The sequence below is a fragment of the Plodia interpunctella genome, chromosome 5 (genome assembly GCF_027563975.2).
Source record: "Plodia interpunctella isolate USDA-ARS_2022_Savannah chromosome 5, ilPloInte3.2, whole genome shotgun sequence".
NCBI lineage: Eukaryota > Metazoa > Arthropoda > Insecta > Lepidoptera > Pyralidae > Plodia > Plodia interpunctella.
Window position 1 is genome coordinate 5,770,577 of NC_071298.1, and position 26,951 is coordinate 5,797,527.

At 33.5% G+C, this 26,951-nt stretch overlaps 4 protein-coding genes across 6 annotated transcripts in view; 1 reads left to right on the forward strand and 3 right to left on the reverse strand.

The window, feature by feature from the left end:
* The window catches only part of LOC128670422 (CD82 antigen-like), a 45,526-nt gene extending 33,555 nt beyond the window's left edge, over nucleotides 1–11,971 (reverse strand). For all 3 annotated transcript variants that reach the window (XM_064435972.1, XM_053746066.2, XM_053746065.2), the window contains exon 1: nucleotides 11,622–11,971. The gene's annotated coding sequence lies outside the window, so the exon portion shown is untranslated. The remainder of the gene's footprint in view (nucleotides 1–11,621) is intronic.
* Nucleotides 1–26,951, forward strand: part of LOC128670418 (uncharacterized protein) — an 80,163-nt gene that overhangs the window by 52,565 nt on the left and 647 nt on the right. Inside the window, exons 8-10 of the mRNA XM_053746061.1 lie at nucleotides 14,758–14,932; nucleotides 15,481–15,596; nucleotides 16,279–16,393. Coding sequence (XP_053602036.1) covers nucleotides 14,758–14,932; nucleotides 15,481–15,596; nucleotides 16,279–16,393 — 406 coding nt within the window. The remainder of the gene's footprint in view (nucleotides 1–14,757; nucleotides 14,933–15,480; nucleotides 15,597–16,278; nucleotides 16,394–26,951) is intronic.
* pck (pickel) lies at nucleotides 16,951–19,708 on the reverse strand. Its single transcript, XM_053746068.2, has 5 exons — nucleotides 19,517–19,708; nucleotides 19,148–19,356; nucleotides 18,444–18,639; nucleotides 18,053–18,181; nucleotides 16,951–17,795 (listed from the first exon to the last, which is right to left on the reverse strand). The coding sequence occupies exons 1-5, from the start codon at nucleotides 19,548–19,550 to the stop codon at nucleotides 17,635–17,637; spliced, it is 729 nt and encodes a 242-aa protein (XP_053602043.1). The 5' UTR covers nucleotides 19,551–19,708; the 3' UTR covers nucleotides 16,951–17,634.
* sinu (sinuous) lies at nucleotides 20,264–26,148 on the reverse strand. The gene is made up of 6 exons (XM_053746070.2): nucleotides 25,980–26,148; nucleotides 23,563–23,711; nucleotides 23,345–23,484; nucleotides 22,668–22,823; nucleotides 22,479–22,565; nucleotides 20,264–21,739 (listed from the first exon to the last, which is right to left on the reverse strand). Exons 2-6 carry the CDS (start codon nucleotides 23,694–23,696, stop codon nucleotides 21,588–21,590), a joined length of 669 nt encoding a protein of 222 aa, XP_053602045.1. The 5' UTR covers nucleotides 23,697–23,711; nucleotides 25,980–26,148; the 3' UTR covers nucleotides 20,264–21,587.

Consider the following 26,951-nt stretch of genomic DNA (forward strand, 5'->3'; position numbering starts at 1 on the left):
GAAGAAAGCTCAATCATATAATGTGTTGGATTGCGGTCATTTTCTCCAACGCAAATAACAACATAGTCATGTTTATTTACTGATAATGTGTAACACATTTTTAGTATTTCTTCTGCATTAGCATTAGGCTTTACAAAAGAACATATATTATACTGTGAGAAATTATGGTTAGTTCTTCTCTCTCTTGATGATAGAAGCACAGAAGCAAGACCCGTGCATTGATTGCCACCTAGAATAAAGATGCTGTGTTTTTTGTGGGCTTTTACTACACCCTCATTTATCTTATTTTGTTCAGTAGTTACAGATTGTTTCTCATGGGACTTTTCAAAATCTTGAGAAGAGGTCATGTTGATATCCACACCATCTGAAGTATATTTAAAGCTGGAGATCGCTGGAGGCGTTCTAAGTAGGCTATTATTTTTGTCTTTGTTTATTTCGATAATTTGCTTATTGGGGTTTTCCTGAAAGGTTGAAGATAGATGTTGTTCCATATTCTCTTCAGTCTTGTTAGAGCTTCCATGAGATAATTCAGGATATAAACGTATTATTTTTTCGATGTTCTGATTTTGTGTAAAAATTTGTTTTTGTAAATCTTCGTTAGCTTGTTTTAATTGCTTAATTTCTTGATTTGCGGTATCTAATTGTTTTATTACCAATGTTAACTCTGATTTTAATTCCTCTATTTCATTATTCTGGATTGTAGAAAGATCTGGCAAGCTCAAACGCCCGGTGTTGGATTCCATTGAAATGAAAGACGAATTAATAGACTCATTCGAGTGCCTTCTTTCTCGTCGAAAAGTTATATGTTCATTATCCATTTTATTTTATTCGTGTCTTTAATAATAAAAATTAAAGTTTTCAAGAAAAAAGAGAAAAAGTATATAAGCAAGTATGATAAGTCCATATATCAGACAGGTAAATCTAGGCATCATTAATGACAAAAAAACTGTTGAACTGGTGAAGAACGGACACAACAGATTACAACTTTGTTTTATACCTACCATATAAATAATATATCATATCTTAACCAAATATCCACCTGCCTGATAAATTCAAATTGGGCTTACAATTTATGGCTCCGCAGCTGACACTCTGATTCCAAATTAAAAAAATAGAGTCAGTTTTGAGTACTTACAGCTTAGTACTCTGTGACCATATACATAAGAGCTATTTAACCATAAGGCTTTAGGAGGGACCTCTCAGACGCAATACCTTTCCGGTCTCCGACAACGGGGAAGCCACAAATTTTACTTTTTACTGACCGGTCGTAAATTCACAACAATCCAAATAAGCCTGGATTGTTTCGATTGAACCATTTGCTCCGTATCCTACTGGCTATCGTAGGTTCAAGGTTAATATGAAGGTACTCAATAAATATGGTCACTAAATCTATTGGGGATTGGGAATTGGAACCAAGAAGACTAATATATAAAGCATTATTTGAACAAACATATATTGAACCGAAACCAAACAAATTCAAGCGAAACCTTTAAGGTTTTCTACATCAGATACAAATCCGAGCAATCATGCATTTTTGAATAACGTCTAATCTATCAATATCTCCTTCTAACATTTAATAAACACAGTAACACTGCGATAAATTGTTCACTCAAAAAGAAGGAAATATTATTATTAACTCGCAGGAAAGGAAATATGGTTTTGCCTCTTCCGCTTCTCAGTTCACGCAACATGGCCGAACTTCCGGTGCTGAAAATGTAGGTACATTGTTGGCAGGGCAGTTAAAAAAAGATTATTTTGAATTATTTTCTACGCTTCGTCATTAAAGTTATTTTTAGCCCATAACGTCGTTCAGGTGTTATATAATATTGAATTAGGGCTAAACATTTTGTTTAAATTTCATTTTTATGTCGCAAATTAAGAAAATAAAATAATATCTACCGTAACAGTAGGCAGTTACTACACTTGTACACTTCTGTCGTGAGTACAATAATAAACCGAATAAAAATTGGGACACTGTGCGCAGCCACTCCGCCAAATAGGTTGTTTAATATTTCATGATCTGAGATGTAGAAAACAACTGCCCTTGGGAATTTTCATGTAAAATGCAAATATAATTTTTAGCAGGTATGTTTATTTCAATAAGCTGTGTGCGCGCTTCAACTTGAATGGCGTACTGACAAGTCCTGTCAGGAGGAAACAACGCTTTTCTGGAAGGAATAGGTAGTGATTTGATAGTATAGCAGATTAATAACGACTATATTTCAATTATTTTAATAACAAAAATTGATCTACATATAATTCTACATTCAATACGTAATTCATAAAAAATAGTTCGTTGTATCCAAACTTAAATCGTTGACCTAATTGTGAAGCCCGACTTTGCATTGTAAAATGTATTATATCATTTCTTATTCCCGCCGAGAATTCTAGAGATGAAGGAATTATTCACACTTCGTATGGATTTGGAAATCACAAAAATAATGGAATAAATATATGACGTTATTCTCACATCATTTTTCATTTCATTAAGATTTATGTCCATGACCTCAACTGTTATTTGATGGATATGTGAATTTATATTATTTTATTATTATGACACCTTTGGCCGGCCGCTGCACTCATTTTTCATCATTTTCCCTGTAAGTAATTTTCAAAGTGTCACTGCCGAGGCTGATGCTAAGTATATAAAAAAATAAATAAAAACTATATAAAAAAAGTTTTACTGGACCTCTCATTTGTCATTTGTCGTGTCCACGACATGATCACCCGAGCACTCGAAAACTTTGTCAGAAAACTTATAAAAGTTCGCTTTGCTGGACTCCATTAGTGTTTCTAAATAAATAACTAATGCAAGAAAATAGGAGAAAATGTTTTCATATAATTTTTGTATTAAATATTCGAGGTTTTTCTTCACTTCTTAATTTGGGGTTTAATAACAAAGCGTAGAACTCATAATATTAATGCTTATACTAACTAATGTAACTGGTATCCAGCTAGCTCACTAAGAGTGAATAAGAAAACTAAAAAACAGTTATTAATAGACAATAGTTTTAAAAGGCAATAGCGTTAAGTAATTTATCGGATATTTTATCTATTCTGATTATTATAAGAATCCGCTATGTTTAATATTCCGTAATAAGCACGCGCAAATTATATCAGGTATAATTTGCTGTTACGAAACACAAGTGGTAGTCGGAAGCTCTTTTCGCGCAAGTTGCAGAACATTAGTTAAAACTGAAAACGTCCGCGCGACGCAAAGGGGACTCCAGCCAGACTGAGAGAGCCACTGAGCCCGCCCTTTGAAGCCCTAATTTAAAACTTCATTCTGCGAATATCGCTGGAACGCTATTCAGTCAGCGACGGAGTTTATTACTTTTTATTGCTGCAAAACTATAAATAAACTATATATAAATGTAGTGATGAAAACTATATATAAATGTAGTGATGTAAAATTCTATTCTATGCTTTTTTTTAAGTTTACGTACCCAAAGGACTAGATCTTTATACTTATCTTATGACAAAAATTGTACTTGAAAATTTTTCTTCAATATTGTTTATAACGGATGCTCGTAAGTGTTTTTTGTAAAGTTATACCAAACGAAATGAGCTTGACTGTTTATGGAAAATAAAGTCATTGGTAAATTTCTAAGGCATTAATTTGGTAAGTGCTCCTTCCACATTACGCCTCATACAACAATAAACCTCGTTTGACATAAAAGGGCCACAACCACTACTTCCATTGTGCGTGTCCAAACATATTTTACGCCATCGCGACCGGATATTTTTGTAAATTGTTTCTGTTACGGAACAGAAACTAAGTGAACATTCAATATCAATTGTTTATTCTAAATCAGGATAAAAAATCAGGTATCTATAAGAACTAGTAATATACAGCAATATTCAATATACACCGTGGAATGTTTGTATCAGTCACTCCCCGCCAGACACTTATTCGCCCCCACCCGAGTCGGAAAGCAAAGTTACCAAGTTATAATAAGATTGGATCGAAACTTTATTTGCTTTGCTGCTCCGTATCATTTCTTTATCAAGCACGTACTTCTTGTAATTTGTAATTCCAAATTTAAATTGAGTTCAAATGATCGTAAACTAACCAAATCAGTAATCTCGTATATACCAATTTAATAACTGTTGCCCGGTTCTTCTGCTACACCATTATTTCTTTATCCATGTGCTACACAAATTGTACTTCTTTAAGAAATTCGAACAAGCAAAAATATATTTCATCTTGTTTTCAAAACCCAGGAAAAGTCTATTGAAACCATCTATTTTGATTATTCTTTAATTGACGGCCAATTTTTTATTTCCAAAACTTCATTCTAGTGCTTCTACATATATACGTCGTCGTTGATATAACTTTTGCACTTATCGTTATACTTTCTCTACATCAATCTATCCATAAACAGATACCTAATTGAAATAAACACACCAACGTTTACTATATAACATTTTGCAACTGCTGCTTAATAAATAAAGTAAGAACACAGTACAAGTACTGCAATACAAGTGTACAGCGCTAGAAATGCAACCTACAGAAATCGGGACTTTTGTTAAGGATTTTTTTAAGCTGTGCCGCTACTGAAGTCAAAAAATTTATTGGTTTTGTCTTCACCGTCTGTTCTCTGTAAAGTAACCTCACCTTCGAGGCTTATCGATTGCCAACTGTTTAATTTACGTTTCATTGTAAATGCAAGCGACTATCATTGCGACTGGTCTATTTATATAACATTCAGTCGTTGATTTTCTTTGATTTGGTAATACTATCTATCTTCGTATGAAATTTTAATAAAAAATAATATAGATATTATTGTAGAAGTTGCTCATTGCTATTATCTTGGTCTGAAAGCGAAATAAAAATATTTTTAATAAAGTTACATTGACCACACGGCCATTATATCTGAAAGCTCCAATAGCTCCAATGTAACTATCAATGCCAGTCTGACTATCGTGCAGCAGGCGTCTTTGTCCGACTGCGCTGACCACAGCCACGTAACAAAACAACTACATTACAGAGAGATATTGTACTAAAAACCAAGGGTCTGCAATTTTCTTCATAACAATATGGAGTTCACCTAAGTAACAACAGTGTGGCCTATCTGTTTTTGATAGTTCCTCACAATGCAATGGGACATCTTTCGTATTACGGCCTCTAGTTTAAAAACAAAAGCTTAAAAGTATTATGAACAAAATTGTATTCAAGTGTTAGCAATAGCACACTCGTCTACATAATTCACTTTTGATGTTTCAAGCTGAGGCAGAAATAAAAATATTGCATATTAGTCCTAATTTTGTGATGCTTAATATACACTTATAAACTATGTCTGTTCTATATCTAATTTGTGATCAGGACTCAATCTCGATAATGTAATATCGATTCAGATGCCTGCGCAGTCGATATCACGTCTATCTGTCTCTGCCAACATTTTCTTGAAGGAAATATAAATCCCCATTTGGTTTAAAAGATTTTCTTTAGAAGAAAGTCATTAAGCTATTTTTATTGCTTTAATATCTCTATTTACTCAACCAATCTTATTGAAATTTTGCATATATGTAGTTTAATATATTAAGAAGGACATAGGGTACCTTTTATCCTGGAAAAATATCTGTTCCCGCGGGATATGTACGCGGGCGAAACCGCGGGCAAAAGCTAGTTAGAAATATATGTTTCTGAAATAAATAGAAATAGTTAGACTAAATAAGCACATATAAGTCATACACTCACATGTAACAAGAGCATTACAACAAACATTGTACCTATTTATGAAATACTGTTGTCAAATAAAAAAATCAACTCTCTTTTCTATTTCCGTAATTTGAGTCACAGGTACCCGCTGGTACCTAAACAAATTTAATTCAGTCTGTTTGCAGTACGAGATGAGTATATAGCTAGTTCCATCGAATTCCCACTTGCGTTCGTACAGTATTCCTGTTAGTTCGTTCCTGAAAATAAGTATGTATATGTATGAGTTCCAGTTATTTCTTATTACCTCATATTCCGCCCGGTGTGAATATCTCTTGGAGTTAATAGATAGTTTATTTTGTTTTTCCCAATACTTGCTTCCTTACGGATAACAGAAAGAATTACTCGAAGACAACATCATTTTAATTTCTCCGTGCGTAGCACGTCGTAGCACTTTGTAGCTCACTACGCTACGAATCAGCTACGATTAATATACGCACAAAAAAAATCCTATGCATTTGTCTCTTGTTACTTGAACATAATGAAACATTCTTGCTTTATTTTAATACAGAACCTGCAAATTAACATAAGCTTTTGAAAAAATGCTGTGTCTACCTATGCTTCTTTTTACTCTTCAACGTCATTTATTTACAACTTACATCTATCATTACATGCTAACCAAATTCGATAGTGTAGTGTCTTTTTTAAAATTACTTTAGTATTAGAGCAAGTAGCAAACGACCGAAAGTTTATAAGTACAACAATACAAGAAGAGTATAAAAAAGGCTTAATTAACATTTATATAATTCAAATAGACTTTTTTTAGTTCTCGACACATAAATAAGGGTTTAAAGTATATATGTATCCACATATAGTTATTGATCGTAGCTAAGATCAAATTAACTTGGTTTTATTAAATTCACAATGCATACAAAAGCAACATCATCAAATCAGTTCAATGTGCTGTGGCTTGCAGCCAAAAAGATGCTAAAACTTAATGTAGTGTGAAGTTTTTAGTGCCAAATGAAGTCCAACTTTAGTGCCAATAGAAAAAAATGTTAAAAGAATATTTATATATTCAACCCATTTGCATTCCAGCCTATTAAACAAAGTTCATATGCAGGAGGTTAAAAAACCTAATGAAAATTACTTTATGATGCTGAAAGTCTTTGTTCTGTTTAATATGATGTTCAGAAACAATACTTAGTGGGAGCTGTAGGTATACTTGTTACTATGTTGCTTTACGTATATTATGACAAGTTACATGTAGGTATGACATTAAATCCGTATTTATATATACAATATTTGTTCAATATAATTTAGTAAATATCCTATAAGACTATTTACTTTAAGGTGAGGCGTAACTACGCGACGCGGCATAATATACTTTGTATGAAATTGTATGAGATATATCGCACTACGCGACACGGCACTACGTGACAAAGTTGACCAACCCTAGAGTTAGTTACCTCAAATAAAAATTAACGTTCTTTTATTTTTTGACACATAAGCACACGCTGCGCCATTCCGGTGGAAGCAGTAGAAGATAGGCCTCCCTGCTTCGTAAACGGAACAACGTAGTATTGTATAACAAACATACTTACATCGATATCATACCTATATAAAACGACGGAGCGGCAATACTGTTTCTGTGTTGTCGCACGAATATAGAAATCATTCACCAAATATGAATTTCCGGTAATGGAAAATTCAATTTAGAAATTTGTTAGGTTTTATAATATACCTATTCCGAATTTCGGGTTATCGAAATTCACAGAATATTTGAATTAATTTTCTTCCCGATCAAATTATATAATTTCCGTAATTATAAAATAACGGAATAATATTTTAACAGATGCTGGTCTATTAACTCCAGTCCAGACATAATCTTTGTTGTTCTGGTCAAGCAGTCTGCAATCCTGTCTAGACGATATACTCGAGAGAGGGTGTGTTTGTTATTGACCCTAGTTGGCTTTTGTTTATTATAGTGTCATTGACACTAACTTTGCTAGTGTTTCGATATTAACACATCTTATTCATATCTCTATGGGAACTTTATAAAAGAAACCGGATAAACAGGTAAGAACCATTATTAAAAGTTTATTCTAATTCTTGAACCATTATTTATATATATTATGATATCACACAAATCTATATACCCATGTAGCAAAATTTCAACAACGTGGTCACATCTCACACCAACACAAGTAACCATTATATGCGAGTGGCTGACATTGAGTGGCACGCTGCGCTGCAGCACTTCACCAATGCGAGCAAAAATCCTAGATGCATAAATCCATAAGCGACGACGGCTGGTAGCTCAACTAGCAATGCAATATTTTATAACTTTGCCCGAATGAAAAATCTTACGATCTGCTTGAGATAGCTAGGTATAGAGAAGATTACCGGAATTTCAATTTGAATAACTATTAAAAATGTTATTTAAGACACTATATCTCTCATGTTGGGGCTATACTTTCAACAGCTCGCTTGACTGAAATAACAATTATTGCAGTCAACAATAACTTAGAATGAATAAGGTACAATGTTTAATTATAAAATGAACACTTCCACTAGTAACTATATATAGAACTAAAACGTTGAATTATTTCTTATATGAACACATATACGAACCAATTCAACATATTTATAGATAGGTAATTTGAATTCGTTCGTATTCAAATTATTTTAGTTGGATATTTGCCTAACAAACCAGCATAAAGGTACTGCAGAATTGGCTGTGCTATTTGCAAGATAATATATTTGCTTTCAAACTATTCTTTTGAAAAATCTATTCCGGGCCAAATGTAGTCGTCTAAAGTTAGACATTTAGATTTTCATTTATTTCAATTATTCATTTAAATAAATGAAAATCTAAATTTCTATTTAGATGGCAAAATAATATCAATTGTGCCATTATATATAGCATATTATAGAATAAGAATATATGAAACAGATACCTATTTTTTTCGCTATTGCTAGCAATAATAAATGGGTTTGGTTTTCACCAAAACAAAAAACATTTAATTAATTGTAATAGTGGATTTGCCTAAGTATAAAATAAAATATATTTAAATTCGTTTACTATAACAAAATACCGTAATGGAAATGTATTATTACCCAGGAGATAATAAAGATAATTTAACAACAATAGGATCGCAGTCTGATGGGGCCGCGCGAGAATTGAGTAGTTACTTGATCAATTTATTTGGTATTTTAGTAGTACTTGTGATGATAATGTGACATCACCACTATCATCCATATATTACGGGTTTTGCATATTTTTGACATTAGAAAACATTGTGTTATTTTACAAGACCTCTATGTGAACTATCGATTTATTTTATTTATTGGAGCCTAGCCCCAAGTTTATATATAAACCTAATATATAAGCAGATCCAATTATCTCTACTTCAACACTGATATGTTTGGTATGGCACAACGTGATTTGTAATTTCAAACATGAACGCAAACCTTTCAAGGGGTTTGGGGAACAATATGAAAAGCTTAACAGAATTATTTCCTGTGTGATCTTTTAAGATGAACATATTGTTGGTAGAGATCGTGAGTCTGGGCGCTGTACCGACCCTTGTAATTATCTCGCTCCCTCCATAGTAAAATGAAAATATTGCCGAATTGACCCAACATATGAACAGTGCAAAATTTATGAGTTTTCTTCTTGACTATAAAATATTTCATTAATAATTTTCGTTTCCTAGATATAAGTATAATGTTTATATTCAAATCTCACGTAAATTCATTCACTAATATCTCTAAGCTCTCAAAAAGCTGTTAATGGACATTATATTTCACAATATTTAATATTTTTTATTAGCCAAATTCTTTACGAATTATCTCTCAGCCCAAGATTCATTAAACTCTTTGTTTGTAATTAATAAACTTTATCGTAAGACAAAACGGGTCATAGATTCTAACACAAGAAAGATATATGTACAACGACGGACTTACTCCATGCATGGAGGGACCTCTCACAGTCAACCGGTCTTAGTTAAGATGTGTAATGTCTATTGAAGTAACTATAATTATTTTAATTTGTAGCCACAGAATTATATTGAATGACGTCGACGACCTAAACGTGTTTTCTCCATTATTAGAGTAATGTAAGCCGCAAATAATAACTCCCATTTTGTGTTTGGTCATCATCATTTATAAAACTTATTTCCTATAATATACATTAGTTTACTGTCATGAATATTTGATCATGCACTAAATGTGATGACATCTATAACCATCGCTTTGCATTAGGGCCAATGTTAAAGTAATATTAGATTACGTTTACGTTGTGATAAATAATGAATAATTATCAGGATTTCTGTATTTATTTATACATATAATAAAATTGTTAGTGACTTATATTCAGATATAAGTATGTAATATTAGAGACGCACGTAATAAACGTGGGCAAAAGCACTTAAAACGAATTTACCTAAACTTATAACAGATTATTATACTATGAATCAAGATAGTTCCCGGAATAATCGACCAGTAAAGCTACTCGTACATCCTGACATAATCTTTTAAAATTCGAGTGCAGTTTGTCGAAAAATTTTAGTATTACTTAAATTTTACATAAAAAACTAATAATATAATAATTATAAATACGTGAATTGTTTTTTTTTTATTACCTCTTCACGTTTTATCCAGTCAACCAATATTCTTTGTTGCATACACATAGTGAAGTACGGAGTAAGCTACTTTTCATCCAAAAAATACCGTTCCCATGCGCAATTAAGGCAGGCAAATCCGCGGGCAATAGCAATTATACATAATTATCATAAATTAGAAATAAAGATAAAACAATACAAAGAGCTGTAACTATCAACTTGACTAACTTTAATACAAGCCATCAAATATTTTTCGCTAGAATTATGAGCCTGCCCAGGCTGGTTTATACGGGGAGCCCTCGAGGGCAAAGCTAAGTTTACAATAAGTACAAAACAGTCTCGCTAGGGCCGTTTGTTTTCCATTGTTATCCTGGTCATAAATATTTAATGAATTCGTTTTATTCAGCGCCTAAGTTCTCCTAAAGCCCTTTGTCGACAATCAGAAAAGTTAATTTAACCTATATTTTAATTTGTGTTTTCATTAGAGGTACATTAGAAGTCCCATGTAGTGCTTATAGGTCATATTGTACAAAAAAAAATTTCTTTAGAACATAGTAGTTATCACAGAAAGCGAAATAATGAATAAGTGCTGTAGGTACAAATTATAAAAAGATTCGATTTTTGTAATTCGTCCTTTCGATATGAGGAGGATGTGAACCGCAAAGTCACTGAAGTCGGCCTTTGTAGCTACTTTCGTATCTACGGAATCCTACAAAAGCAATATCAACACTAACCCGAAGTCTTTGATTTAAAAATTTTGCGCAGCAGTTCGCAAATTGTGAAGTAGATAACTATAGCGCGGAGGTCTGATTCCTGGAAATTCCTACGGGAACAGACCTTTCAAAAAGCTTTCTACTTATTAAAATCTCTGCAGAATTATTTGATTGCCGAGCTCAACGAGAGAATATTCAATTCTATTGGTGTCTGCCGCGGATTTATTTAGCTATTTATTTTTTACCATTTACATATAGAATATTCAGTAAAACTATCACTGAAAGATCCATAATGTAATGAATAGTGCAGTCATTTCCACGGATAATATATCTGCTATCAATTGAATTAATTTTGTGTTTTTTATATGTAGATTTCAAACCGTTTCACCCAATAGTGTTAGGCCAAACTACTCCATAATACCTATATAGATGATGAATATTATTGTAATCGTTCTGTAATTATAATAGCTTTAGGTTTATAAATAAATATAAATTATATAGTACTGTAACTAAGTACTATATAATTTATATTTATTATCGCTAGCTAGAATCATCATTAAGTTCTTATACTTAGAATATTCAAACATTTAATATAATATAACTAAGAAGCGTTTTATACGTTACCCCATAGCATGACGTATTCTTAAAGCCGCCGAAAACACGCAAACTATTCGATAATCACTTGTCTACTGTCACATACCATACTAGATTTTGTCACACTATCAATTTAAATAGTTTTTTGAGTGACAACTCGCTAGGTCAGTCTATGAGATATACGTATTTAAAAAATTGGTTTATCACGCGCACTTGAACACGTGCATGGCGCTGTCGCGGTATGGCAGTATGTGGCGTGGCGTGTCTCGTGCGAGCGGCGTGCAGCGTCGAGTCGACCGTGCGCGCCGGACCTCCCCGCTGACTGAACTGTAGGGCTTCGGGCCCGCTAGGGCGGCGCGCCCACGCTCGATACCGCCGCCTTTCCACCGCCCTCCCACATTGCAAAACCATTTATAAAAATACAGTGTTTACAGCTTAATATTATCGATAAGTAGATTCAATCATAATTATGTATAAATATAATATAAGTACCTAACAAGACCACAAATTAAAGGAGAAAATTTTGGCCATTCGTAAGCGTAATCGTGTTTTTGGTTTCTAATTCGACCTTGACACTCCGGCCTCGTGTCTATTCTTGTCTGGTTTGTTTTGATAATACTCTTTATTATTTAGATTTATACCTAATAGTTACTAATTAGTTGCTCTCTTTAACTACTTACTTATGTTAATGTGACTAATTTTATTCATGTAGAAATCTAGATAGAAATGTGAAATCGAATAGATCTTAGAGAGCATAGTAACAGTCAGCTCTACAACCATATGTGGGTAATAGTAATACGTACCTATTTGCAAATTGGTGGAATCCCGGATGGCTGAATAAATATGAATCGTATTTGAATATATTATTATTATCGCTACCAATTCATCGACGCCACTGTTACCACATCCATCATTTATGAAGGCTGTCGATTCGGTACGCTCTAATTATAACCGTTAGTCTAGTCTAGGTGTACAAGTACATTAACAGTTGCATATATAACTACCTACCCAATTGAATCTATTATGATATTAGAATCATCAATATCGCAGAATAGCGTCGAACAAGCATCGAACAGCCCAAACCTTTTGCGAAGATAAAATGGGGAAAAACTCACAAAATGCATATAATTAAACTTGATAAATATGTATACCAGTGGTCTTGCTAAAGAATTAACTATTAATTCGTTTTCGGTCGGTCAAATCGATATTTTTTTTTAGATTAATTTCAATAAATATCCATAACCTTAAATTGTAAAAATAAATCTATCGCGTCTATATGTTGTGATAAACTCAAGAATTACCAGATGAATTATTGTAGTCTTCAGCAATAGATATTATGATTCCCGAGGACGGTTTAGGTGTTATGGTTTTACAAGAAAAGCTGGGACGGCCGCTAATTAATTTATAAATGTCGAAAAATTATTATTTATACAGTGTGTATATATCTATACAGTGTAGGGACAAATCACACAAATTGAATTAGCTCCAAAATATTCACCTTCCACGACAAAAAATTAACTATTTTCGGTCAAGCAACTAACTACCTACTTAGTAGGTATGTTGAAAAAAATCACACGAGTAGCTTTGACCTTACTCAGCGCTGAAACTAGGTTATCACGACGACGGAAGGCAAAAAGGTTGACCGCTTAGGGCCCCGCTGTGCTCATTAGCAGTTTACAGTGAAAAAAGTGAATCAAAATCCCACTAATGCTCACAAATAATGGTTATTTATATTGGAACAAGGCTCCAGCAAACAAGCAAACATTCATTTATCATTCACCAGTCGATAAAGTAGTATTTATTTTAATTACGTGTTTACATGCGAGGATTTATGACAGGCACTTGAAGCTATTTTTTAACCACAATAGGCATTATAATCAATACTAATCTACTAGCGATTATCCTAGCGCCTAAAAATGAAATATTTTAAATCTCTCTGTTATCTTTGCGCGTTTTCTGTTATTTTGGCGTGTTATAATCTATACTCATGATACATTAAAACAGCTAGTCAGTTCTTGTACAGGCTTCCGGTGCAGCCATTTCTATAAAAAAATGTCTAAAAAAAGTAGCTAAAGTGAATAAATATGAGGATAAGTAATATCGCTGTGGCGAACATAAATACCGTAGTTATATGATGTGTTGTACCTATCTGTGTATATTGTGGCAAAAATGTTCACCTAATGCAGCGACGGGCATCGCGTGACAGTGGCCGATACGATCGGGACGGTCGGCCACCAGGCAGACGTCAAAAATCGAATATGCTGACTTTTATCTTGAGCTTCGTGATTTGTTGTCGTAGGTAGGTGCCAAAATCCTTAAAACAAATTACGATCTAAATTTTCATGTAGCCGTAACGCAGCGATATTATTATTTTATTTTTGTGTTTATAGAGCGTTTTGGTTTTATTCGCTCCTTCTATGTAAGTAGGTACCTGGCTAAACCCAATTCAACATTTTTTTATGTTGAAAATTTTCATTACTGTATTAGTAGGTACCTCCTAAACTTCGTTGTTTTGTCGCAAAACATAAACTAACATAATTTTGTGGGTACTACAAATGCATGATTAAAGCTTACTTTAATAAACTCATTACTTAGGTACTAATAATTATGCTATAACGTCTTTCTAACTTCCGACCAAATTTAATCTTTACTGGCCAAGTTTTCAAAAATTTCGTGATGAATGAGTGAATGTTTTTCATTTTCACATAATAAACTGATCGACGGGTACAAATGGGTATGGACCTGGCTAGAAAGGTAATAAAAACTTATACCGCACCTCGACAATAAACATGTTATTGTAGTTAACTAAGTAGGTACTGTGTTTTTACATGTTTTACTTAGGTAGGTATATGGATTGCACTATGTGTTTCAGGACGAAGGTTTAGATGTAATTATAATTTATTATGGCTTACCCAAGCGATGACCGCTAGTATCAAATATAAATTATCGGTATTCGTGATAATACCGCTCTAGCTAGGGTCACAGTCACAGCCCCATTATTTTGAGCTCTGCTGCGGATGTGTGACGCTGAGAATTCATAGTTTCCTTTAATTCAAACTGGATACCTAACTGTAAATAATGCTAGGATACCAGACACAACAGAAAAACTATATTGTCTATGGGGTTGGTACTAGGTATATTGACTTGAAAAATGTTTTAATTTTAGCTAGATGGCAGCACCCATCCTTGTGTAACCGAGCAGTGTCCAGGTGGTGTGGGACGAAACATCGCTGAAGTCTTATGGAAGCTGCGCAAGGGCAAGGTGCGGTTACTGACAGCTATTGGAGACGATTCGGAAGGAAGGTTCCTTTTAGAAGATGTTCCAGGAATGATACTCAATGGTAGGTATTGGGGCAATGACATTTTATAAATCGACCCTACTCATACTTGCAGCTAACCGCCGACCCTGACTGCAGAGATCTTAGTATAGCACTGCACTTGACAGGAAATGCGATGCCTACTATTGTATTAAACAACTATTACCTAACTCTATTCTTGATGGAAGGGATATGCCCCTTCCAGTAGTAGCAACCTCGTTAAAATATAGCGACCGTAATGTGACAATATGGTGTGATAAAGTCTCTTACTATTTTTGTGTGGGGTGATAATTTTGGTCTGGTACATACCTACTTAAATAAAAAGGCATAAAGGTAGGTACTTATATATGAAATTTGAATTTCGTCATTTGAATTCATCAGTTTTATTAACTGCGCAAATTACTATTTCGTTCTGACTAAAATAGGTACCTATATTAGGAATGTCTTTTGACTCCAAAGGTGTACTTTAAAGGGTATCACTTTCATACTGGCACCATATAGATTTTTTTTTGTTTCGGCATAAAGTTCAAGATTTGACAAGGTAGACGTAAAAAAACCTATATATATTTCAGGTTGTGTCGTGGAAGGAGGTCGCACCCCGACATACGCCGCCGTGCTGGACAAGGCTGGCGAGTGCCGTCTCGGGCTCGGAGACATGGCGCTCTACGATCACATATCTAAGGACATGGTGGGTGTATGCTAATATTCAAATATTGCTTCATTTACGTATAGCAATAGGTATCTACTTAATTAAGTGACCTAGTATGTAATATGGTAACCAACTAAGTATGTTTATCTTGAAGTCATCATCTGGATAAGGAGTAAGAGCCATAACCTACGACGCGAATGGCCTTTATTGCGGGCGGGTTTTAACGACTGCAAGTAGGTACTACTGCCTAAAACTGCAAATACAATCGGCACCAACAACCTGACGTGCCTTCCAAAACATGAAGGAGCTCAAGATAATACGTTTTTTGGTCACCCATCCAACGACCAACCATTATAAGAGTGTCTTAACCGCCACTATCACAGGCCGAGCGAGCTAAGCACTGCGCCATTGAGCTCCTCAGCTTATATCGGAAGTACAAAGCTGGATTTCTCTCATCTTCGCACGTTGCCTGGTTGGTGGATGCATTTATCCGCGTTAAAAATAAATCTTTGAATTTGAAGATTTGGCTCTGATTTTATGACCGTCCGCTTGCCGACGTCAACCCTCCTGGCTAATGCTATCATTGCCCATCAACTGTTAGGTATGTTAGGGTCCTTTAGAGTCGCCTCGTACGACAAGTCGTAGGTACTTATAATTTCCACAACCAACAGTGGTGAGAAAGCTTAGTGTTATATATTTACATGAACACTCTTTTATTTAGGTGGAAAAACATATAGAAGTAATCAAACAGGCCCCGATGGTGGTTCTGGATGGCAACGTCCCGAAGACAACCATGGAACATGTCATGCGAGTCTGTGATCGACTACAAAAACCAGGTAAAAAATAACCCGTTTTAAAAAACTAATTTATAGTCGACACCCAAATATTGAAGACGTAATTATTACTTGCTATTTTCTAACACTGGCGTCAGCATTTTAGCCTTTAGGTCAAATGGGTCAAGTCCCCTAAAAGCATTTGATACGACCATAGACGAAATAGACAAAGGACAGAGTTCATATAAGGCTTATATCAACACGACTACGACTACCGCCAACTATCTAGAGGTATATGTATATCATATACATTTTTGTAGATTTCTCTTTTTATTAGCCAACAGTGGTACCTACTACTACTACTACTACTACAAATTAGGCTACAATAGCTATTTTTTTATTAGAAAGTAGGTATTATAGACTATAGACAGACATACGGTGACTACCAAATCCATGCGGTAATTTGTGACTATTTATATAATGTAAAACTATAATACTTATCTTATAAAAGTTTAAGCTCCTGTGGTAATTTTATATTTCGCTCTGAATTAAAAATCGATAAAATGTGACGGTGGCTCTAGTGAGCCGGGTGAGCACCGCCTAAGAAAAAATACAAATAGTAATTTTTCATTAAAAATATAGGTTTATTTTTCAAATAAGTGTGCTTAAGAATATAAAAATTAATGATACATAAACTGCACAACTCAAGGGGACGGATTGTTTGTGTTACAATACCTAAAATTACTTACTAAACCTACAACTAAATTTGTCCTAAATGCCACACAACTCAGTCAAACAGATCATTTCATACAAACGTAGATTATATGCACTTATATGAATAGGTAATATAATTTTTATTTCATATATTTCTGATAAAGCTTTAAAAAAATTAAATCTTCAATGAATGATTGATCCAAATCATAATTCAAAAAATCTGTGCTTAAATACATTCATCAAAATTATAAAAATAATAATTTCGTGTGTATACATTTTAAACATAGAGATTCACCAACATGGCAATTAAATTACAAATTACTTCATTTCATGGGACCAAAGCACGCTTTTATACGCTACAGTTTATATATAGGTTCTTCACAAATTTAATACTCGTGTAATGTATTTATGTCAATCAATAAAAGAAACAGTGCAACATTGTTGTCATTTTGAGAACTGGTACATCACTAAAATATTTGCCAGAACTATCTTGTCTTATCTTAATCATAAAAATAATGTACCCTAAATATTAAAAATTAAGTCTCAAAAAAAGTCTGGACGGCTGAGAATTTTTAGCTAAACAATGATGTCTACATATTCCACCCATGGCGCTGTTGCTGCAGTTGTTCACGTAAATGTTGGAGAGCATGCTCGGGCTGGCTGTGGTGCATCTGCGCAACCAAATTCTTAGCTTCAAGCCGAAGTTCGTACAACTTCCTAGATTCTAAATATAAAAGAATTGCTGCAGCACCTGGAAAAATAAAAAGATATATGTACTTAATTAAAATTCTTATTCTACATAATTTACATGATTACTTTCCAATGTAATAATTCTAATCATTGAGACTTATATTAGGAAAGCGAGACTTGGGAAGACCATTGCCCAGCAGTGGGATGAAACATGTTAAAAAAATTGCAATTCTTAGGACACTAGTTTACAAAACCTATAAATCAATTTTTAATTATTAAATCAATTACAAAAATTATAAATCAATATTGAAGACATACCAAATAGTATAAATGCTACAACAGCGAAAGCATATGACCAGGACAGAACATTGAATGAAGGGTACAGAAGCCAGTCACGTCTGTAGCAGTTTCCTCCAAATATGGCAACGGATAAGAATAAGAAGGCACCTTAAACAAAAAATTACCACATGAGCTTTAAAAATTAAATTGGTGTGGATGCTTAGTACTTACCACATACTTACACAGAAATATTGAGGAGACAGTATTCAAACTAAAATGGCCTTTTCATAACTACTATTAGACTTATAACAATATACATGTAAGAATTAAACTAAAAGATCAAAATCATTGTAATATCTATTCCATACTTTCATCATTAAGTAGCAATTACTGATAATAAAAAAATACAAAGAGTAAAACAAATACTAACTTGAGAGAGCTACCATAATAAATGAACTGGATACAAAGATCCATTCATAACGTAGAGCAGCACGGAGAGGCCAGCGCATTATGACGCAGGCCAGGAGAACCTGAGCTGTCAAGGACAGGATGAGGGCCAGTGTCACAAATGACTGCACTACCATCAGCCAGCCAGGCAGAAGCCACTCTCTAATCACATAGAACTCCTGTGGAGAAAAAGGTTTTCCATATTTTATGCTAATATTTATAAGTAAATATATGTGAGTATATGTGTGTGTGAGAACTTTTCCTACTCAAACATGCAAAATTTCCATTCAGTAAAACTTCTTTCTTATTATCTTTTATACCTGGAACAGCAAATTTTAGCAACAGATGAAAAGATCCATAGCACAGATAATAAATGTGGCCATCCAAATCAAAAGGTACCTTATGGTAACTGGCCCTTAGGTTTTTATTGCCGTTATTTGAATTCAAAATAACGGCAATAATGGCGTAAGTGCCGCGCGCCATAAGGTCTTTTGATTTGGACGGCCACATATTATCATAAAATAACTCTTTATACCAACAAAAGTTAAAAACATAAATATATATACACATAACTTGTCACTAAAGGAATATAATTTAAGTAGCAGCAATAGCAAACAACATTTTTGATTTATTCAACCAAAGCTACAAAGAATAACAGTGACTTAATAAAAAAATTTAAAATCATACCTCACTAAAGATGTAGTGACAACCATGAAACAATTTATCAAACTGGTATGAAGGGAACCTAAATCTGTCAAAACAATATTCCCACAACCCCATGTGCTTGAATGATGAAAACATCTCAGGGTAAGATTCGATCCAGTAGGGGCCCGCAAAGGACAAGAGCAAAAATAAACCGGCTACATAAGTGATGGTCGCACCGATAAGAGTTGCATCTGTAAATAACACAAAGATTATTCAGAGAAAATTTTAATAGTTTATAACTATTAAAATTTTCGAATAATTTATTGCATTCTGTACTTGCCGGTTAAATGTTACTACAAAAATTTTGGCATGCACATAATATAAAGGTATGGGCGTGACCAGAAAACTTACTAGATGCCTTCGGGTATTCATTGTCAGCCGTCATATTGATAATTTTACACGGTTATAACTAAAAGTAAAAAAAATATTTCATCCAATATTCACGATTTTATAAAAAAATACTAGAAAACGGACAGAATAAACTTATAAATAAAGCAAAATAAATACGTTAACCCTTCTGATCTGACGTTGACTGACAATTTATTTTTGACGTTTTGTTTTTTTTGACAATGACGTTGACACCTTCATACGTGATAGACAGAGGTGCGAATTTAAAGCATGCTGTTTTTTAGTTTGCGAACTCGCACGTGAAGTTTGCTCATACCGTATTGCGATGTCGTCGACAAAAGAAGCTTTGTCTGTCACAGACGTATACATATAGGTGTGATATAGGGAAGAAATCAAGAATCTTCAATAAAATATTTTTTTATTTTCTATATTTTTGATCGAAATCTCAAGTCTAAGTAATTTCGAATGATAATTTTATCTATTTCTATGTTTCTCCTTTGTAACTCAACCTGCAAATTGTTTCAAAATAATATTTCCCATATTATGAAACTAGCTGATGCCCGCGACTTCCTTCGTGTGGCCGAACAATTTTTGGTAAGGAGTCAAAATTATTAGAGAAATTTAACAGAACTGTACAGACAAAACGTAACGATACCTATACAGAAGATGCTCATACGACTGAAATCTATATTTCAGTCGTATGAGATCTATATTGAGTCGTAGATTATCAGGTATATAAAAAAACAGGTATATTTATTAAAAATGTATTTGCTTAATACAAAATTGGTGGACGGCAATCAGAGATTCTTTACGTTGTCACCTCGTTCTTACCTACTTAAATAGCTACTCGTAACATGATTCTTAAATACTACAAAATACAAAAATGGACGGTAAAATATCAGGTAATTCGTTAAGTGTATAAATGATATCAATTTAGTAATTTAAATATGTACATTGTTAAATGGAGATAAGAAGGAAATGTAGTTATCACTGCCTCCTTACTTTTTAATGACTTACAGTAAATCGAACTTAAATTAATGCTTTATTTAAAAATAGGTAGGTATAAAAAGTTAACACATTAAAAAAATTAAATCATGTCAAAATATGTGTAGAAAGTGTGATAAAAAAATGACATTTTTGTCTGTTATACAAATATTCAAGTAGTATCTCACAAAAATTGTAGTAGATAGATGCATTTTATTTTTCGATTTAGTATTAGATAAAACTTGGTTATTTCAAATCTAAGAAATTTGTGCTTAGGATTACATCCGCTGAACTTCAATAAAAAAGCCTAAAAACGACGAACGACAACTAATAAAATCCCAAAAAATATTGGATTGTTCCAGGCAATAAACTTTAATACATCGTATCATACTCAAACAGTAGAAAACAGGTGAAATACAAAGTCTTGGTATCTGTCTATGAAGAGTAAAAAAGAAATGAGGGCGCTGTGTTCGTCACTGAGTGCTTTTCAACCATTTAGTTTGAAAACCGTAAAAAACTATAGTTTGGCAAAAATTTCCACTCTTTTCACAGTCTGTAGGTATCCTACATAAACTTTTTGACGTTGTGCGCCCATCAATACATTCGATTAATAGGTACCTATCGTAAAAGGCACTAACATTCGTATAAAATAACATTCACTATCAGCACACACACTATAGCAATAGATCCTAAAGTCAAATAGCAACAAGTATAGCAGTACTACAATGCTTCTGAGACGTAGAGGTACCACTGATTTACTAGTTACAACAATTACATAAAAATGTTTATCATCATTGTCATTGTTATCATCATTTTAACCAAAAGGCATGTGTCATTGAAAATTGGAAATATGTAAAACACTGGAATGTTTTTTATTAAAATATTAATGATTGATAAAACTACTTTTCAAACTTATTTCATGTCTTTTATAGAGAAGCTCAAGAAGAAATTAAATCGCACTCAGATCTATATATAGAATACATTAAATAGTCATATCCAGAAGTGTATATAGTACCTAGAGTAATATCAAAGAAGCAATTATGAACACAGTTAACGAGCCCCAATTACCACGAACGGCGCGCTGGTTACATTATGCCTTTGACTCATACTCCATTTCGAAACGGGCTTGTGACTCCTTGAGTTTCCTTCGTTTCTTCAACTGTATGTTGGATTCCGTTAGGAACAGAGCGGCTGTGACGAGGCACGCCACTGCGCCGACCACGCCAAGGCCGAAAGACCAACCTGTCAATAAAAATGACCTTCAAATGAGATTTACGTTTTGAAGGGTTTTGCAACATCGATAAAAGATGTTCAAATAGCACAACATTTTTTCAGCTTTAGAGAACAAATATGTACATTCCCAATCCATACTTCCATAACCATGCTAATATTATAAAGAGAAAAGATTTGTTTTTTATTTGTAATAATAAACTTAACGACTGGACAGATTTTGATGAAATTTGACACAGACTGACAAAAGCTTTAGGAGTAATATAGGTAATATAGGCTAATTTAAAGAGCGCTATAAAATGATTGTACTCACACTTAAAATCAGTTATTTGCAAATCCAAATAACCAATTGTGAGAATATAATGTGATAATAAAAGTAAAGCAACATTGTGAACTATATTATAATTATTGTACAACGATCTTATTATTATACACAGAAGGCTTGACTTGACCTTGCCAAGTCAGAAGACCTCCATTACTGCAGATTTTCCCACGACTACGAATGAGATTTTCTCACTATGCATTTAATAATTTCTTATTAGGAATCATTGTTTTATTAAAAGTTATTTACTGAATATTTTGATACAAATTAGTGATATTTGAGTTTATGTTGTATCCATGGAACTTACGACTGCCCCGTGGTTATAGGTAGATACCAGTTCATTTTAGAACATAACCAAAAAAATCAAGATACCCCCGTACATTTTAAACGAATCTAATTAGTGCAAACAGTTGTAGTAAATTAAATTACCTAAATAATTATTTGCGTGATCTGGCATCCACTCATCCGCATTTCCTAAGCATGCGAAAACTATCACTGCTATCGCTCCACTGATGCCTAGAAAATCATATTATATTTATAACATTACAATACACATATGAAGTTTACGTAGGTACATTATATACATAATAAAAACATCTACGTGAAAGTTTTATTTACCTGCTCCTAACATGATAAAGCCTATACATCTTATCAGAAGCACAAAGCGTCGTTGGTCCGGCCCACAACACAGAAAGAAAATAAGGACCAATATTGTTGAGACCAGAACTCCAAGCAAACATATCGTGAAGAAAAACTGCGTTGCTATCATAAACCCTGTAACATACAAATAATTTATTTCACCTGCGTCCCGGGGTCTAGTTCCGGGGGGAAATATGGGATAAAAAGTACCCTTTGTGGAATAAAAAGTAACTTTCAAAAATCAAAATCCGTCCAGTAGATTTTTCATGATTGAATAACATCAAACATCTTCATAGCCAAACTTACGCATTTATGATATTAGTTCCTACTAATATCATAATCAAATAATCCTTTATTTCTTACTTCACAATCGCTGTAAGTACCAGGATCTTCGCTCCAGAAGTATCCATGGGCTCCTATAAGTTTTTCTGACAAACAATGTCGTCTGAGCGTGATTTCATGTTGATGACAAAAATTTTACAAGTGCACACATTGTTTCTGTTTTCGAAACGTTTATGCTGAAGTAGATACCTAATGAAATATTTCCTGTCTCATGACTGTGAGAATGACCGTGCGGTCATTCTACAGCAATAAAACATCATAATTAATTAACGTCATCAGTCATATTGTTTTTGTAATAATTAAGATCCACCAACCAGGAAGCAAGTAGCCGCGAATCCTGTCATAGCCAGTTGTGAATGGATCGTATACCCAACGGCAGCCCACGAAAAACCTCCTCTGATATTGATCCAAGGGATCAGGAAGAGATCTAAAGCAGTGGCTCCAAAGTCCCAACCTGAAATATAAGTAAAAATTAAAAACTTGCAGACAAGTAGGTATACCATGAGGGGAAAAGTGATACAGTCAAGGTTACCTGTCCAATTTTGCGCCCCTTATTCTTGAGTCGCTGACCAGCCAGCTAGGCGTACCGAATGCCAATGCCACTGTCACAAGGGCAATGATGAATACACCAATGCCGCAGTTTCCAGTTAAACTTCTATTCTTCATTGTTTCTTATAGGTACTGTAACAAAGTTGTAACATAAGTTAAAAAACCATATAAGTAGTTAACATACAATATATTAATTCACAAACAATATTAGAAAGTAAGTTTTAAAGTTAATCGGTGAACAGTGCCCGTGGGAGTGACTCACATAAAAAGTAGTGCAAGAAAGTGAAACTAGGCGCGTATATCTATGTCTACGTACTAAGTGATGCGCAAATTGGGTGGACCTACTTAGTAGAACCCTGTGGTAGAACCCCGCTGATACCTTTACACCATAGTAGTGAACCTATATTTATATTAGGTACCTATTTATTTAAAGTACCTTTGAATCTAAAAATCCCGGGAATTCGGAATTGAAAAATTTAGTTTATTTTACTATCGAATCAAATCGGGTTTTTGTATAATTACTTATAATGTGTTGTTGGCTAATATGGAATGCACTTTTATATAGAAAAAAAGTCCTGAGATTTCGGAATCGGAATTTTAGTACTTATTTTAGATTTCGGAATTTTAGTACTTATTTTAACTTAATATTTACTTATTTTAACTTTTGTACCTAAAAAAACTAAAAATAATAATGTCCTCTAAATTTCTCTTCAATTTTCAAAACATTCATCTCAAATGAATAATAAATAAAAATTACAGAAGAAATGTTTTAAGAAGCCGCTTCCATAATATCCTAAAAAAAATGAAGTTTAGGTAAATATATATCCGATTATCGGATCATGACTTATAAGTTCTACTGAAAGCTCACCATCTCATATCTTTCGTTTTGGTCCAACAAGGGATAAATTCGTATTAGATCAGAGCCCTATGTTTTGTCATGTGTCCTAATCATGTGCCAGGTTTTATAGCGATCTGCCACTCTGTAAATGAACTTTGAAATGAGCCCGGAAATTACAATGAAGTGTTCTATTAACATTTTCAAAAAAATGGGCGATGTCGACGGCAAAAACTAGTATAGGCACAGGGCAGCAACATTTAACACCATAAACAAAGCAAGGTTGTATGTACATCTAAGATGAATAACAAGTGGTCAAATGTTTCACAATTGCACTTGACTGGAGCTATGTAAGTACATAGCATTCACTCACAATACAATGCTAAAATGTTCACACACATTACTCACTGTGGGAAACTTTGCTAGTAAGCAATGGTTGATTTAAAATTTTTAAAAAAGTATGGAAGCTGGCTTCACTTTTCAATATTTTAAAGTAACTATACTGATTTTATTTACAACTACAAACTGCTAATAACATACATTCATTAGTATCTTTAGAGCTGGTTTTAATTAGAATTAAGAAGAGATAATATGTAGGATGAGAGGAAAAATACATTGTTTGCCCTTCCCTCATGTCAAAATGGAGCAATGAATTAAAGCTCCACTATCAAATAATCTACTTCAGATTAAGTATTAGGTGTGGTGCAAATAAACTACATACATCAAATGATAGGCAGTGAGTAAATAAATGCTGCATTTAATATTGATGAGGTGTGAAATTACTATTTGGAACTTGTATGGAGATTATATGTAAAATACTAAACAGTCTTTTTAATAAAGATCTTAATATATTGTAATTAATAAACTTCACTAAGTTACACTTATAACTAGGAAAAAAGTTGGTAGTGATATTGTATACACTAAAACCTGAAACCGAATTATTACAAAAGCTTTATTAATTCACCAATCCTAGGGCATTATAGAAAAAAGAACATAAATTAATATAATCTTTTCATATTTTTAATAAAAACACAATAGCTGAATTTTGTTAATATATAAATTACATATTTTATAGATTGATTATTATTCAAGCAGCGGGTCTGTGGTAACCTTGTGTTTTTGTACTCACCCCATTGCCTCACTCACTTTTATAGATTTAGGTGCAAAAGTATGCCAAGATCTCAAAATTCCCATGGGAGCGAAGCCCCAGACAACATCTAGTACTTTATAAATTTTAACTAAATATCTTAGGGATTAGAGATATTATAATTTCACATAATAATAGTATAGAATTTTGATGGAGTCAAACTTTGATATTTAATAGGTACCTAAAGCCTCCATACCTGTCCAACAAAACTTATTTTTTAGGGATTCGTTGAATTCTCTTTATTCGTAACTTGATATCAATATGTTACTATTTGAAATATGTAGCAAATTGTAGTTTGTTGAAATGTACCTACCCTATTAGGGTAGGTACATTTCAACAAACAATCTGTTCCCTTTCAACGTTCATTGATTAAATTTACCACAAAATGTAGGTACGTATAATCGTTATAAATTATTACCTGTATGTCCACTGGGCACAAGGACTTCGTTAGTAAAATAATTTTAATACACAACTCACTGAAATATAAGTACACAAATAATTGTTATTTAATCACGAATTAACAATCACAAACACAACGTTACGCCCTACCCAACAAACACATTCATTAACATTCATTCAAGAAAAGAATGACAGACATGACTGTTATTGTGTTACCATATTTATAAAAAAACTACTAGTACATAATGTTGCCATAACTTTGTTTGTATGTAATACCGCAAACATTATTTTACTAGCTTTTGCCCGCGGCTTCGCCCGCGTGAATTTATCTGCGAAAGCTGAATATACACGGCTTTCATACTTTTCACTCTATTATAGTAATTTGGAGGGTTGATTTTTGGGTTGTTTGGCCTTTAATTCTATTCATACCAAATTTCATCAAAATCGATGACTTTCGCATTTATGTATGGATTACACAGAGTTTGATTTCAAACCTTCAAACATAGACTAATTTTTTTTAAATAAACCCCCAAATGACTATAATGGAAGGTGAAAGGTTGTATGAAAATCATATCTGTTCTGCTTTCGCGGATAAATTCACGTGGACAATAGTCAGTATGATATAAAAGTGAAGAAGAAAAACAGAACCGAAAAACTAATATCTTTTTCAAGACAGTTTGCAAATTATACATAGGATTCTGTAGTTTTCGTAAATAAAACCCCTAAAAATCCTATAAAATTTTACATCGACCTATCCATATAGTAGGGTAGGACCACAGATATATCTGTGTCCACAGTTAGTATTAGAGGTAAGAAGGGCTACCAAACACCCTGTAAATTAAATAACTAATAAAGACCAATATGCATTCCTAATCGAAAGATGTACACTTGCTCGCGCCCTTGTCCACCAGTTCTAGGTACACCCGGTACACCTATCCAATGGTCTGCCTAAGGTGTCCGCCCTTATATCTTCTTGTATACATATTTAGTG

What these genes read in the sequence shown, in the direction of transcription:
- sinu (XM_053746070.2), bottom strand. Translation starts at nt 23,696, where the DNA reads ATGAAGAATAGAAGTTTAACTGGAAACTGCGGCATTGGTGTATTCATC. An exon ending in AGGGGCGCAAAATTGGACAG is followed by an intron (nt 23,485 to 23,562) that starts GTAACCTTGACT and finishes CTTATATTTCAG; the next exon opens with GTTGGGACTTTGGAGCCACT. An exon ending in TCGCGGCTACTTGCTTCCTG is followed by an intron (nt 22,824 to 23,344) that starts GTTGGTGGATCT and finishes TGTATGTTACAG; the next exon opens with GGTTTATGATAGCAACGCAG.
- pck (XM_053746068.2), bottom strand. Translation starts at nt 19,550, where the DNA reads ATGACGGCTGACAATGAATACCCGAAGGCATCTA. An exon ending in TATTATGGTAGCTCTCTCAA is followed by an intron (nt 18,182 to 18,443) that starts GTTAGTATTTGT and finishes TTTTTGTTTAAG; the next exon opens with GTGCCTTCTTATTCTTATCC. An exon ending in TGTAGCATTTATACTATTTG is followed by an intron (nt 17,796 to 18,052) that starts GTATGTCTTCAA and finishes TTATTTTTCCAG; the next exon opens with GTGCTGCAGCAATTCTTTTA.